The sequence below is a fragment of the Mesoplodon mirus genome, assembly GCF_964341445.2.
Source record: "Mesoplodon mirus genome assembly, chromosome: 5".
Classification (NCBI taxonomy): domain Eukaryota; kingdom Metazoa; phylum Chordata; class Mammalia; order Artiodactyla; family Ziphiidae; genus Mesoplodon; species Mesoplodon mirus.
In genome coordinates, this window is record NC_138980.1 from 73,786,444 (window position 1) to 73,802,761 (window position 16,318).

The window sequence follows — 16,318 nt, forward strand, 5'->3', positions numbered from 1 at the left end:
AGTGTCCAGGCTCCTTTTTTGGCTGCGCTGGGTCTTCGTTGCAGCACTCGGGGTCAGTAGTTGCAGTATGTGGGATCTTAATTCCCTGACCAGGTATTAAACCCGGGCCCCCTGCACTGGGAGCATGGAGTCTTAGCCACTGGACCACCAGGGGAGTCCCTGTCCAGGCTTTTGAAATCTGAGAGATCTGGTTGAAATCTGAGAAACTGGAAGCCGAGTTTCCAGGAATACTGCTTAAAAGCTGTTTGAACTTGGACAAGTTACTCAGCCTCCTTGAGACTACTTTTTATTCTATCCTAATAGCAGTACCTATTTCATAGGGTTGTTGAAGGATTAATCATTGTGCTAAGTACTTGGTTAACTGAATGCCTAGTAAGTAGTAGGCACATAGTAGATGTTAGATATTATTGTTGTTTTCATCGACCATTTATTACCAGTAAATTTTGTCTTAAGTAGTACTGCTATATTGATAATAGGTTTGTGTCTTCCTTATGTTTTTACAAGTGCCAGGGTCAGTGCCTGGCACATAGTAGACCCCTGATATTATAAATAATATTTTTGGTTATGTAAAATGGGCTCATTCCATAAAAAGGACATTTACCTTCTGAAATTGTAATATTTTATAACAAGGAAATTAATTACCAAAGGCAATGGAATTTTCTTTGCTTTTTAACCACTGTCTCAAATACTTTTAATTTTAATCTCACAATTTTCAACAAAGTTACATATATTTTTTTGGTCAGGAAAAGGCTCCAAATAGCTCTTCTAACTGTCCTCCATCTACACCAACTCCTGATGCTTCTAAGCCCCGGAGAACGAAGCTTGCCTTTGACGACAGGTGAGATAAATATGATTCTTTATGCATAAAAGAAATCATTCCAGTCAGCATATAAAAAACTCATTTTAATTTCTGTCAGTGACCAGAAGAATTGATTGTGTTGTGATCACAGAATATTCAGATTTTAATTTGAAAGGCACCTACTAGTCCAAGTATTGCTCTTTTAACTTATTAACTCCATGATTCTCATGGGGAATGTGAATAATGTACCTTCCAGTAGAATCTTACTGCTGCTGACTTTACTGTTTAAAATAAGGGCTTTCTTTAATAAGTAAGAGCAATGTTGCTTTTTTTCCCTCCATTTTGATAAAAGGTTATTTTTCCTACCCACATTTTATTTACTCTCAATCTTTCAAACAACTTGGGTAAGTTAGCAGTTAATACTAGGGAGTTTGATTTCTGTTTTCCTAGTAGAAAATTTGCCAAGTTGGCCAAAATGATTTATGCTCTTAACCCAATTTAAATGTTCATCAGAAAAAACTGAATTGAATGTTTAGTAATAGTTCATTTTCTTTACTTGAGGACACGAAAACTGAGGAATATTAGAGACTAAAGTGAACTAGTATCATGAAAATATTTACCGTTTTACTTATAATAAAAATTTACATTGCAGAAATTATTCAGCAGACCATTATTTACAAGAAGCAAAAAAGCTAAAACACAATGCAGATGCATTGGTATGTAAATATTCTCCTCACATTTATATATTTAATCAAATTAACTTAAATCTTCATTTGTTCTCATAGTACATCAGTGTGGCTCTCATTTACCTTTATTCTCCTTTCTTCAGTCTGATAGGTTTGAGAAAGCTGTATACTATCTTGATGCTGTGGTATCTTTCATTGAATGTGGGAATGCATTAGAGAAAAATGCTCAGGAATCTAAATCCCCATTCCTTATGTATTCAGAGACAGTGGAGCTCATCAAGTAAGTGGGAAGACTTGCCACATCACTGGCAATAATATTTCTCTGGTCCTTCTAGGAAAAGACTAATATAGTTATATACAGTAAAGCTAAAGAGGATCCTTAGTCCTTTATTGTCCTTGGATAAGGAAAACTAGACACTTCAGTGCATCAGTCTCCAACCTTTTTGGCACCAAGGACTGGTTTCGTGGAAGACAATTTTTCCACGGACTGGCAGTGGGAGATGGTTTGGGGACAATTCAAGCACATTACATTATTGTGCACTTTATTTCTATTATTATTACATTGTAATATTTAATGATATAATTATGGAACTCATCATAATGCAGAATCAGTGGGAGCCCTGAGCTTGTTTTCCTACAACTAGGTGGTCCCATCTGGGGGTGATGGGAGACAGTGACACCCAAAGTGTGTTGCTTATGTCCCGTCTACTCTGTAAGATGCAGCTTAATTGTCACTTGCCACTCACTGGTAGGGTTTTGATATGAGTCTGCAAGCAGCTGATTTATTATGGTCTCTGTGCAGTCAAACCTCTCTGCTAATGATAATCTGTATTTGCAGCCGCTCCCCAGTGCTAGCATCACCGCCTCAGCTCCACCTCAGATCGTCAGGCATTAGATTCTCATAAGGAGCACACAACCTAGATCCCGCATATGCATAGTTCACAGTAGGGTTCATGCTCCTATGAGAATCTAATGCCGCTGCTGATCTGACAGGAGGAGGAGCTCAGGAGGTAATGCGAATTATGGGGAGCAGCTGTAAATACAGATGAAGCTTCGCTCGCTCGCCCACTGCTCACCTCCTGCTGTGCTGCCCAGTTCCTAACAGGCCACAGATCAGTACCGGTCTGTGGCCCAGGGGTTGAGGACCTCTGCTTCAGTGGGTATTTTTGCCTTTATTTAGGTTTGATTCTAATGTTTAGAGGACTAAGGAGGTCATAAGACAGATGAAGTATTATATTTTGTGTCATTTGTTTCTTATATTTTCTCACAGATACACCATGAAGCTAAAGAATTACTTGGCACCAGATGCCACAGCTGCAGATAAAAGACTCACAGTACTTTGGTAAGTGTTGTGTGTTTTAGCCTCTGCTAGATGACAAAGCAGTTTCATAATGAATTGTGCTATGTTCTTCTGAAAGTTATCCTTGAATCTTCCTTCCATAACTCAGTCATAAATCTGTTCTTGATGGGTAAAGTAGAAAATAACTCAGAATTCCTTCAGAAATATTTTAGTTGCTGTGAGTCTCTGATCCATTGCCCTCTTGGGAAAAGCCATGGTAGAGGGGGACTGAGGTTAGAACTTTCTGTTGTCTTAAGTGGTCACTTTTTCAGGCTCTGGGTTTTTTTTTTTTTTAACTATAGTTTATTTTTATTACTCTCAGACTTCTGTTGTGTATTGAAGTAAAGGTGGACACTATAAAAAATCCAGGCTCTTCTTTTGGTAGCCTCTCTCTCCGTTTACATATTCATATACCTTACGTTAGGGAGCAAACATCTAGCTTGCTCAGGATAAAGAATATGGTTTGTTTCCTTGTTCCCAGAAAGATAGTTTATTTGTTGTGGGTATATACTTTACCTGGCACATGTTTAACAACTGGGAGTGCAGCCTTGGGAAAAACTGACTGGTCCTATTTGTCATGGAGTCTAGTGTCTAGTGTGAAAAAACAGAAATTAATCAAATAACCACACAAGTATATGAATTAAGTACTTTGAAGCAAAAGTTTATGTAACTATAATGGTAAAATGTAGGGATACTTAATCCTTAGGTAGAGAAAACATGTACACAGCTGGATAGTGGAAAGAAACTGGAAACTTTCTGTCAAGGAACTAAAAGACAGGGAGAAGTAAGTGAAAGTAACTGGAGAGGTAGGCAGTGATGATCATGCAGGGCCTTTGAGCCACGTTGGGTTTATATATGTTACATCAGAATTGTAATATTCAGAGCCAGGAGTCAAGATGGCGGCATGGGAAGACACAGAGTTAGCGTCTCCCCACAACTAGGGTGCCTGCCGGACGCTGGCGGGAGACTTTGACGCCCAAGGAGATGGGAGGAACCCCCAAGCGACCGGGTAGGACGTGGGGGGACTGAGGGGAGAGGAGAAGTGGAGGCGGGACAGGACCACGCCGCTGAGGGGTGGCTGGGATTGGGGAGGGGTTCCCACGCCTGGAGGGACCCTCGGGGGCTTGGATCAGTGGGGGGTGCACCTAGCGTTTCCCCTGCCCTGTTGGCCTGGGAAGCCTGCCCAGCTCTCAGGCCAGATCCTATGCCCTAAGAGGCCCGCTCCGGGCTGTGTTGGTCCTGGGGGCATAGGAGGGAGGGTGGGGGAGAACAGGAGAGGCAGTTGGGGGGACCCTCCAGGACCAGAGGAGCAGGAGAGGTGCAGAGGGCTTTGCCCTGCCCACTCAGCGTAGGAAACCTGCTGGGCTCCCAGGCTGGGTCCCCGACCCTCCAAAGCCCCCTCGCAGGCCCTGTGGGTCCTGGGAGCATAGGAGGGAGGCGGGAGAGAACAGGAGAGGCAAGTGGGAGGGATCCTCCAGGACCTGAGGAGCAGGAGAGGTGAGGAGGGCATTTGCCCCGCCCACTCGAGGCAAACCAGAGGCACGCCTGGACCCCTTCTGTTTTGTTGAGCCTAGGTCCGACCCCCGCCCACACACGCTTTTCCAGCCCTGTGGGTCCTAAACATAGGCCCTGCCCACAGCCTAAAAACCCCACCCCTGCCTAAGCCCCACCCACACAGCCAAGGCCTTTTCTCTTTTTCTTTTCCCCCTTTTTTACTATTGTGGTTCTGTTTTACCTTCCGATTGTTGTTTCATCTGTATTTTTTTTTTCTTCGCGGTACGTGGGCCTCTCACTATTGTGGCCTCTCCCGTTGCGGAGCAGTCTCCGGATGCGCAGGCTCAGCGGCCATGGCTCACGGGCCTAGCCGCTCCGCGGCATGTGGGATCTTCCCAGACTGGGGCACGAACCCATGTCCCCTGCATCAGCAGGCGGATTCTCAACCACTGCACCACCAGGGAAGCCCTCATCTGTATTTTTATTTTTATACTCTTTCTAACATATCTGTTAGTTTCCTGGTCTAATTTTATTTTTCACTCTTTGTTATTGCTCTGCTCTTTTTTTTTTTTTTTTTTTGCCACCCTGCATGGCTTGCGGGATCTTGGTTCATGAGCTGGGGATTTGGCCAAAGCTCCTACTGTGGGAGCTCTGAGTCCAAACCACTGGACTAACAGAGAACCTCAGACCCCAGGGAATATTCATCAGAGGGAGGTCTCCCAAAGGTCCTTATCTCGGCACCAAGACCCAGCTCTACCCAACAGCCTACAAACTCCAGTGCTGGAAGCCTCAGGCCAAACAACCAGTAGACAGGAAAACAGTCCCAACCATCAAAAGAAAAAAAAAAAGAGACAGCAAAAAAAATATGTCACAGATGAAGGAGCAAGGTAAAAACCTACAAGACCAAATAAATGAAGAGGAAATAGGCAATCTACCTGAAAAAGAATTCAGAGTAATGATAGTAAAGATGATCCAGAATCTCGGAAATAGAATGGAGGCACAGATTGAGAAAATACAAGAAATGTTTAACAAAGATCTAGAAGACCTAAAGAACAAACAAACAGAGATGAACAACACAATAACTGAAATGAAAAATACTGATTCAGTAACAATAATTGAGGCAGAAGAACAAATAAGTGAGCTGGAAGACAGAATGGTGAAAGTAACTGCCAAGGAACAGAATAAAGAAAAAAGAATGAAAAGAATTGAAGACAATCTCAGAGACCTCTGGGACAACACTAAATGCACCAACATTTGAATTATAGGGATCCCAGAAGCAGAAGAGAAAAAGAAAGGATCTGAGAAAATATTTGAAGAGATTATAGTGGAAAACTTCCCTAACATGGGAAAGGAAATAGTCACCCAAGTCCAGGGAGCGCAGAGAGTGCCATACAGGATAAACCCTAGGAGAAACACACCAAGACATGTATTAATCAAACTAACAAAAATTAAATTCAAAGAAAAAATATTAGAAGCAGCAAGGGAAAAGCAAAAAATAACATACAAAGGAATCCCCATAAGGTTATCAGCTGAGATTTCAGCAGAAACTTTGCAGGGGAGAAGGGAGTGGCAGGATATACTTAAGTGATGAAAGAGAATAACTTACAACCAAGATTACTCTACCCACCAAGGGTCTCATTCAGATTCAACAGAGAAATCAAAAGCTCTTCAGACAAGCAAAAGCTAAGAGAATTCAGCACCACCAAACCAGCTTTACAACAAATGCTAAAGGAACTTCTCTAAGTGGAAAACACAGAGAAGAAAAAAACCCACAAAAACAAACCCAAAACAATTAAGAAAATGGTAATAGGAACATACATATCAATAATAACCTTGAATGTAAATGGATTAAATGCCCCAACCAAAAGACACAGACTGGCTGAATGGATATAAAAACAAGACCCATATGTATGCTGTCTACAAGAGACCCACTTCAGACCTAGGGACACATACAGGCAAAGTGAAGGGGTGGAAAAAGATAATCCATGCAAATGGAAATCAAAAGAAAGCTGGAGTAGCAATACTCATATCAGATAAAATAGACTTTAAAATAAAGATTGTTACAAGAGATAAGGAAGGACACTACATGAAGATCAAGGGATCAATCCAAGAAGAAGATATAACAATTATAAATGTTTATGTACCCAACATAGGAGCACCTCAATACATAAGGCAAATGCTAACAACTATGAAAGGGGAAATCAACAGGAACACAATAATTGTAGGGGACTTTAACACCTCACTTACACCAATGGACAGCTCATCCAAACAGAAAATAAATAAGGAAACACAAGCTTTAAATGACACAATAGCCCAGATAGGTTTAGTTGATGTTTATAGAACATTCCACCCTAAAGTGGCAGAATACACTTTCTTCTCAAGTGGATACGGTACATTCTCCAGGATAGATCACATCTTGGGTCACAAATCAAGCCTTGGAAAATTTAAGAAAATTGAAATCATATCAAGCATTTTTCTGACCACAAACGCTATGAGATTGGAAATCAGTTACAGGAAAAAAACTGTAAAAAACACTAATAGCTGGAGGGTAAACAGTGTGCTACTCAGTAACCAAGAGATCACTGAAGAAATCAAATAAGAAATAAAACAATACATGGGAACAAATAACAATGAAAACGTGACAACCCAAAACCTATGGGACTCAGCAAAAGCAGTTCTAAGAGGGAAGTTTATAGCAATTCTGTCTCACCTCAAGTAACAAGAAGAATTTCAAATAAACAATCTAACTCTATATCTAAAGCAACTGGAGAAAGAACAACAAAGAAAACCCCAAGTCAGTAGAAGGAAAGAAATCAAGATCAGAGCAGAAATAAATGAAATAGAAACGAAGAAAACAGTAGCAAAGATCAATAAAACTAAAAGTTGGGGACTTCCCTGGTGGCGCAGTGGTTGAGAATCTGCCTGCCAATGCAGGAGACATGGGTTCGATCCCTGGTCCAGGAAGATCCCACGTGCCGCGGAGCAGCTAAGCCCTGTGAGCCACTGAGCCTATGCTCTAGAGCCTGTGAGCTACAACTACAGAGCCCGCGCACCTAGAGCCCGTGGTCCGCAACAGGAGAAGCCACCATGATGAGAAGCCTACACACCACAACAAAGAGTAGCCCCCGCTCGCCACAACTAAAGAAAGCCTGTACACAGCAACAAAGACCCAATGAAGCCCATAAATAAACAAACAAACAAATAGAAACTAAAAGTTGGTTTTTTGAGAAGATAAACAAAATTGATAAACCCTTAGCCAGACTCATCAAGAAAAAAAGGGAGAGGATGCAAATCAATAAAATTAGAAATGAGAAAGAAGTCACAACTGACACTGCAGAAATACAAAGGATTATAAGAGACTACTGAAAACAATATGCCAATAAAATGGACAACCACAAAGAAATGGACAAATTCTTGGAAAGGTACAATTTTCCAAGACTGAACTAGGAAGAATTAGAAAATATAAACAGACCTATCACAAGTAATGAAATTGAAACTGTAATTTAAAATCTTCCAACAAACAAAAGTCCAGGACCAGATGCCTTCACAGGTGAATTCTATCATACATTTAGAGAAGAGCTAACATCGATCCTTCTCAAACTCTTCCAAAAAATTGCAGAGGGAGAAACACTCCCAAATTCGTTCTGTGAAGCCACCATCACCCTGATAACAAAACCAGAAAAAGATATCACAAGAAAAGAAAATTATAGGCCAATATCACTGATGAACATAGATACAAAACCCTGAACAAAATACTAGCAAACAGAATCCAACAACATATTAAAAGGATCATACACCATGGTCAAGTGGGGTGTATCCCAGGAATGCAAGGATTCTTCAGTATACTCAAATCAATCAATGTGATACACCATATTAACAAACTGAAGAATAAAAACCATATGATCATCTCAATAGATGCAGAAAAAGCTTTCAACAAAATTCAACACCCATTTATGATAAAAACTCCCCTGAAAGTGGGCATAGAGGGAACCTACCTCAACATAATAAAGGCTATATATGACAAACGCACAGCAAACATCATACTCAATGGTGAAAAACTGAAAGCATTTCCACTAAGATCAGAAAGAAGACAAGGATGTCCACTCTCCCCACTCTTATTCAACATAGTTTTGGAAGTCCTAGCCACAGCAATCAGAGAAGAAAAATAAAAGGAATACAAATTGGAAAAGAAGTAGAACTGTCTCTGTTTGCAGATACTATACATGATACTATACATAGAAAATCCTAAAGATGCCACCAGAAAACTACTAGAACTAATCAATGAATTTGGTAAGGTTGCAGGATACAAAATTAATGCACAGAAATCTCTGGCATTCGTATACACCAACAACGAAAACTCAGAGAAATTAAGGAAACACTCCCATTTACCATTGCAACAAAAAGAATAAAATAACTAGGAATAAACCTGGCTAAGGAGGCAAAAGATTTGTACTCAGAAAACTGTAAAACACTGATGTAAGAAATCAAAGATGACATAAACAGATGCAGGAATATACCATGTTCTTGGATTGGAAGAATCAATATTGTGAAAATGATTATACTACCCAAAGCAATCTACAGATTCTGTGCAATCCCTATGAAACTACCAATGGCATTCTTCACAGAATTAAAACAAAAAATCTTACAATTCGTATGGAAACACAAAAGACCCTGAATAGCCAAAGCAATCTTGAGAAAGAAAAACAGAGTTGGAGGAATCAGGCTCCCCGACTTTAAACTATACCATAAAGCTACAGTAATCAAGACAGTATGATACTGGCACAAAAACAGAAGTATAGATTAATGGTACAGGATAGAAAGCCCAGAGATAAACCCACGTGCATATGGTCACCTGATTTACAACAAAGGAGGCAAGAACATATAATGGAGAAAAGACAGCCTCTTCAATAAGTGGTGCTGGGAAAACTGGACAGCTACATGTAAAAGGATGAAACTAGAACACTCCCTAACACCATACACAAAAATAAACTCCAGATGGATTAAAGACCAAAATGTAAGACCAGACACTATAAAACTCTTATAGGAAAACATAGGAAAAAACACTCTTTGACATAAACCACAGCAAGATCTTTTTTGACCCACCTCCTATAGTAATGAAAATAAAAACAAAAATAAACAAATGGGACCTAATTAAACTTAAAAGCTTTTGCACAGCAAAGGAAACCATAAACAAGACGAAAAGACAACCCTCAGAATGGGAGAAAATGTTTGCAAATGAAACAACGGACAAAGGATTAATCTTCAAAATGTAGAAACAGCTCATGCAGCCCAATATCAAAAGAACAAACAACCCAATTAAAAAATGGGCAGAAGACCTAAACAGACATTTTACCAAAGAAGATGGATGGCCAAGAGGCACATAAGAAGATGCTCAACATCACTAATTATTAGAGAAATGCAAATCAAAACTACAATGATGTATCACCTCTCACGAGTCAGAATGGCCATTGTCAAAAAATCTAGAAGCAGTAAATGCTGGAGAGGGTGTGGTGAAGAGGGAACCCTTCTGCACTGGTGGTGGGAATGTAAATTGATACAGCCACTATGGAGAACAGTATGGAGGTTCCTTTAAAAACTAAAAATAGTACTACCATATGACCCAGCAATCCGACCACTAGGCATGTACCCTGAGGAAAGCATAATTCAAAAAGAGACATGTATCCCAATGTTCATTGCAGCACTATTTACGATAGCCAAGACATGGAAGGAACCTAAATGTCCATCAACAGTGAATGGATAAAAAAGATGTGGCACATATATACAATGGAATATTACTCCACCATAAAAATAAATGAAATTGAGTTATTTGTAGTGAGGTGGATGGACCTAGAGTCTGTCATACAGAGTGAAGTAAGAAAGAGAAAAACAAATACTGTATGCTAATGCATATATATGGAATCTAAAAAAAAATGGTACTGATGAGCCTAGTGGGAGGGCAGGAATAAAGAGAGACATAGAGAATGGACTTGAGGACATGGGGCGGGGGAGAGGGGAAGCTGAGGCAAAGTGAGAGTAACATTGGCATATATACACTACTGAATAAAATATTTAGCTAGTGGGAAGCAGCAGCATAGCACAAGGAGATCAGCTCGATGCTTTGCGATGACCTAGAGGGGTGGGATAGGGAGGGTAGGAGGGAGGCTCAAGAGGGAGGGGATATGGAGAATATATGTATGCATATGGCTGATTCACTTTTTGTACGACAGAAGCTAACACAGCATTATGAAGCAATTATACTCCAATAAAGATGTATAGAATTGTGATATTCATAGTTGAGTTCCTAGTTTTACTATTTTACATTATTTATATTGTAATTTGATGTAGAGATTCTGCCCCAAAGTGATTTTTTTTTTTTTGCCATGCCACGTGGCCTGCGTGATCTTAGTTTCCTGACCAGGGATTGAACCCAGACCGTGGCTGTGAAAGCACTGAGTCCTAACCACTGGGCTGCCAGGGAATTTCCCCACAGGGATTTTTTTTAGTCCATATGTTATAATAACATGTTGGTGTCCTGTGGGTAAGGTTTTGATTTTTGAATGTCAACAAACAGGAGGCTAGTCCTAGGTCTCTTCCCCTTCCTTCCTCTCCCTAGGGTATGTACCATAAGATCACATCTTTTGGCTTTGCCTAAGAGTTAGTGTTGTTGTTCTTATGCCACGGTCTGCTCACATGAGCCAATCATGTAGTCTGGCACTATGCAAAGGTTGTCTATACAGATGTGGCCAGAGTCTGTTGTCCTGGTAAATAAGCTGCCCTTTTCCATTGGCTAGCCTGCGATGCCAGTCTTTGCTGTACCTGAGGCTATTCAAACTGAAGAAAGAAACTGCTCTGAAGTATTCAAAGACACTAACAGAGCACCTGAAGGTAAGTGTGCAAAAGAGGAGTATCTGTTTCCCAGGGGACAAATATAAAGTCTCCTGTCTCCACCCCAGAAGTGCCCTCATGTTTTCCCTACCAGAGCAGGGGAGAAGCTACTATTTGGCAACTTTCAAATAGTTTGATGTTTAAACTGCGCACGTATCTGATTGTAGAACCTATGTAGCCATATTCAGTAGCTCTTAATAATATTTCAGTAGATGTAGCCTATTTTTATCACAAAACCTAATTTATACTTTTTAAATGGTCTTTTGTTTTCACTACCATCCTTCCTTAAACTATTCTCTTAGTTTCCTAAAATACCTTCATATGTTTTTTCATGATAGCACTACATAAGTCTTCCTAAAATTCTGCCCTGATTATGACTTGGAACCCTTTCGTAGCTTATCATTCCCTGCAGGGTCAAGTTAAGTCAAAGATTCTTACCCCGACCTGCAAGGCCCTCAAGATTTCTCTCTCTCTCTCTCTCTCTGTCATTCTCTCGTTCCTTTTCTAAACCTTTGCTGTAGATAAACTATATGGGTCATATACATTCTCTTTTCTGCAGCCTTTGTACATAGTATGACTTACCTCTCTTTGCCTTCTCCCCTGTTCTTTATCCATCTGAATGTTACTCATTCTTTGTCTCTCCCTTTCAGTCTTCCAGAACACCCCAGCTCCCATCTAAATAACTTCCTTCTGTTGCACATTTACACACACACACACACACATTTTGGTTTCTTAAGTTTGTAAACTTTCTTAAGATCAGTACTGGCCCAATGCTTTTGAATATATTTAATACTTCATAAGTAGTGTTTTTTTGGTTTTTGTTTTTGTTTTTTATTAAGTACATTCTCTTTTCTCCACAGAATTCTTATAATAATTCTCAAGCACCATCACCAGGCTTGGGAAGGTGGGTAAATTTTATTCTATAAAATATTATATGACAAGTTTATTTATTTTTATGTAAAAGTGGAATGGGTTTGGCCACTTTCCAAAAATGGAAAGATGACAACTTTAAAAAAAAATTAAGGCCATGTCTAATAATGTATTTTTTAAAGTATTTTTTTCTTTTTTTTTTTTTTAAGTTGAAAATATCATGAACATGATCTTAGAAAGATTAAAAGGGACATTTCACCTGCAGAAGTCTAAGTTTTTTACAGTACCTCAACCCTTCTCACAGTTTGATTTCTATGGCTAGCCTGGTTTTTATCACCTTGAGCTTATCTTTACTCATGGGTTTTTTTTTTTTTTTTTTTTTTTTTTTTTTGGTGGTACGTGGGCCTCTCACTGTCGCGGCCCCTCCCGTTGCGGAGCACAGACTCCGGACGCGCAGGCCCAGCAGCCACGGCTCACGGGCCCAGCCGCTCCGCGGCATGTGGGATCTTCCCGGACCGGGGCACGAACCCGTGTCCCCCGCACTGGCAGGCAGACTCCCAACCACTGCGCCACCAGGGAAGCCCTTTACTCATGTTTTGACACGAATTTAATAACAGTGGCATGATTACAGTTTCTCCTCCATTCCCACATCACTCCCAGCCCACCCACCCACAAAAAGGAGGAAAAACACCATGAAATCTTTTTTTTCTAAGTTTATTTGTTCAATTATTTTGTTTATGCTAATCGACAGTCTGTCTTTTGCGTTTATGTATTTTCTTAACCACATTTAAAGTGCGAAATGTGCAGATAAAAATATTCTTAACAAATAGCTTTTCTCCCCTCAACTACTGTTTGATTTTCCTTTTTTTATGGTCTTGGGCCTTTTCAGAAATTTTAGTACTGCTGAAATGAACCTGCCAGATTTCAACATGTGTTTTCTAGGAAGTGCTTAATTGACAGGAAGCTTGAGATGATTGCAGTTGATTGAGAAAGCTGTTCTTCTTTGTCATCTCTGAATAAGTTGGTTAAGCTAGGAAAGTACCAGAAATTATGGAGTTCAAAATAAGATGTTTCCATCTACTACCACATTTTTTTGTGTGTGTGTTAATTGTTAATCCACCCAGCTTTCTATGAAACAGTTGGAAAGTACCTAATTATTTGCCCGAATAGGTGCAAAGTGTGTTGAGGAAAGAGTCTAGATAAAATGATAATTTGCAGTGGTCTTCAGCGAGCTAAGTATTTATTTAAAAGAAATTGTACTTCTCTCGAAACTCTTCTAGTTTAAAAGAATCTTTAAATTTTCAAAGTCTTCGTGTAGGAAGAGCCAGTAGTGCATTGATTTCCTCACGTTCACCATGTTCATATGAATAAACTTCCCATTTCTCTGTGTGTAGCAAAGCTGCTGGGATGCCTTCCCCTGTTTCTCCAAAGCTGTCACCAGGCAATTCGGGAAATTATTCTTCTGGGGCCAGTAGTGCTTCAGCAAGTGGTTCTTCAGTGACCATTCCACAGAGGATCCACCACATGGCAGCCAGCTATGTTCAGGTTACATCCAACTTCCTCTATGCCACCGAAATTTGGGACCAAGCTGAACAGCTTTCCAAAGAGCAGAAAGGTAGGGAGGTCTCTGGAGAGAATCTGAATGATGGAATTGTTAAAAAGAGCTTTTATGATATAGTTAAGTAAGTCTCTGGTATGCATTTAGTTTATTACCTAGTCTAGAGTTAATGACAATCAGTTTGCTGATTGCCATTGCTTATCAATCGTGAATATACTGAATTCAGTCAAAAAATACCTTGCACTATAGTGGTGACACAAACTAAACAAAAAATAGTTTTTGGTCTAAGACAAATACGCCTTTGTTCGGGCAAATTTAATTACAGCTTATACTGTAAAAGTAATAAAATGTAGATTCTACTCTGGGATGGTTAACAGTAAATTTGGCTATGGGCATAGGATTACATCCAGACATCTTGTACATATGAGATGTTGAATATATAAGAAAGCATGTTCATACTGGATTTTTAGGTATATTGGAAGAAACTTATATGATAAAAGAGACTACAAAATGAATAGACTTACAGCATTCTTTAATATTAGGTCATTTGAGGCCTTGCACCCTGTTTGTTATCTCTAAAACTAAGAACACTGAGAATTAGGAAGTATTAAAGATCTTTGGAAAAGTACAAGATAAACACCATCTTATTTTAGTAGATATTTTTAGTAAATATGTGTGTGTAGCATCTATTCAGGCAGTTCCTTTGTAGAGAAACACTTGAAGTAGCCAATCAATCAAGTGTCCTTTTGTCACAGAGTATATTTAAATACTTATAGCATGAACAGGTGATCAGATGAAAATGAAAAATTCCTATCCCTAAAGAGGGATAATGGTGGGAGAAAGGTAGAAGGGGAACCACAACATGCAATAAAAAGTTGTGTTTTTGAAAACCTAATTTGTTTCTAAAATTTTAAATATTGTCAGTGCTACTCAGGAAAGGCTACAAAGCTGAAATTCTTCTTAAGTCATCCCTACTTTACATTCTTCTCCCTGATGCCAGTTTTCTAGCATCATTCTTCCCTTCCTTTCCCTCCCTCCCTCCATCCCTTCCCCCCTCACTTTCTTGCTTCTCTCCCCAGCTCCTTGCTTACACACTTACTTGCCTGCCTGCCTGCCTGCCTGCCTACCTACCTACCTATTGTATGGCAGTTTGCAAACACTGACTAAAGGAAAGAGAATGGTATAATGAACCCCATGTCCCTTTTACTCAGGTTCAGCTTCAACAACATATTTTGCTAATCTTGTTTTATCTCCCACCCCCGACTGCCCCCCACCGCCCCCCGTCCTACCTTTCTTTACCCTGTGTATTTTAAAGCATGTATCAGATACGACATTTCACCTGAACATACTTTGGTATGCATCCTTAGGTGATAAGGAGTTTTCAAAAACATGACCGCCATGCCTTTATCACAGCCACCGAAATTAACAATAACTCCTTTATGTCATCTAAGACATAGTCTCCCATCAGATTTCCCTATTTTCTCAAATATGCCTTTTTTTTTTTTAAACAGTTGGGTTTGTTTCAAACAGGATCCAAACATTCATTCATCAGTCTCTTAAGTATCTCCCTCTCCTCCACTTTTTTTTGGGGGGTGGGGGTGCGGGCATGCCATTGATGTCAAGGAGAAGCTGCAGCATAGCATGTGTCATAGTCTAGATGTGGCTGATTACTTCTTCATGGTACATTTAGCTTGCTCTTCTGTCCCCCTCATTTCGTTCATGCTGATAGTTATATCTTGAGACTTGATTAGATTCAAGTTCATTATTTTAGATAAGAACTTTTCATAGGTGTTATTCCATATTTCCTATTACATCATATTATGAGGCATGTAATGGTTATCCCTTTTTTAGTGTCAGTAAGATTTGACCATTGATTCATTCAGATGGTGTCGGCCTGGCTCAGTTTGATGTTAAGATTCCCTGTTAAATTTTAACTTAGGCTTTTAGCATCCATTGATGGTCATCACCTACATGTGCTATTCCATTAGGAAACAGAAAATTCATCAGGAATTTATTAGCTGGAATTCTATAAAGAAGATTCTTTTCTCCTCAACTGTTTGATTACTTCTTATCTTGTTTAAGTATACTGAGGTCTTTGTCATCACTGCACATGTAAAAACTCTCCTTACTGAGTCCTACATCCGTCTTCTTCCAAAATTGCATTGGGATCAAATGTCAGGATGTTATCATTCCTTCCTCCTCTCTGTACCCTGCCTTACATGCACATCAGTCTGTATTTGTTCACTTAGGAAGAATCCTTTCATTTCTGTCTCTTACATTTTTAAACTACTGTCTAAAACATGAGATTTAATGTATCAAAGTTGCATGACATGATTATAGCAGAAAGGTTGTCTAACCTCACAGTGGCTCTTATCGGGAAAAATGCAGATAACATCCTCCTTTTTTGTACCACTTGCTTCTTATAGAAAAACAGTACACAGAGAATGTTTTGAGTAATAGTACGTTGTAGAATTAGGTCTCCATTTTAATAATGTTTGCTGCATACTAGCAATTTCCATCAGTGACATTTTGTCTATATGTATAACTCTTAATTCCTGACCATATAGTCTTTTAAAAATGTTTCGTGACTTAGGGAAAAAATATAACTTGAGAGACTATGGGATGATTTGTTTTAAAACACGAAGAGTTATTTTAGTGCAGGAGGGAGTGCTTTTTACCTTATATGA

The 16,318-nt window shown here is 39.6% G+C and overlaps 1 protein-coding gene across 1 annotated transcript in view; it reads left to right on the plus strand.

Annotated features, from left to right (window-relative positions):
• The window catches only part of AFF4 (ALF transcription elongation factor 4), a 97,950-nt gene that overhangs the window by 75,720 nt on the left and 5,912 nt on the right, over positions 1 to 16,318 (plus strand). Inside the window, exons 14-20 of the mRNA XM_082624014.1 lie at positions 744 to 838; positions 1,452 to 1,515; positions 1,629 to 1,765; positions 2,756 to 2,827; positions 11,110 to 11,203; positions 12,064 to 12,107; positions 13,468 to 13,688. Coding sequence (XP_082480140.1) covers positions 744 to 838; positions 1,452 to 1,515; positions 1,629 to 1,765; positions 2,756 to 2,827; positions 11,110 to 11,203; positions 12,064 to 12,107; positions 13,468 to 13,688 — 727 coding nt within the window. The remainder of the gene's footprint in view (positions 1 to 743; positions 839 to 1,451; positions 1,516 to 1,628; positions 1,766 to 2,755; positions 2,828 to 11,109; positions 11,204 to 12,063; positions 12,108 to 13,467; positions 13,689 to 16,318) is intronic.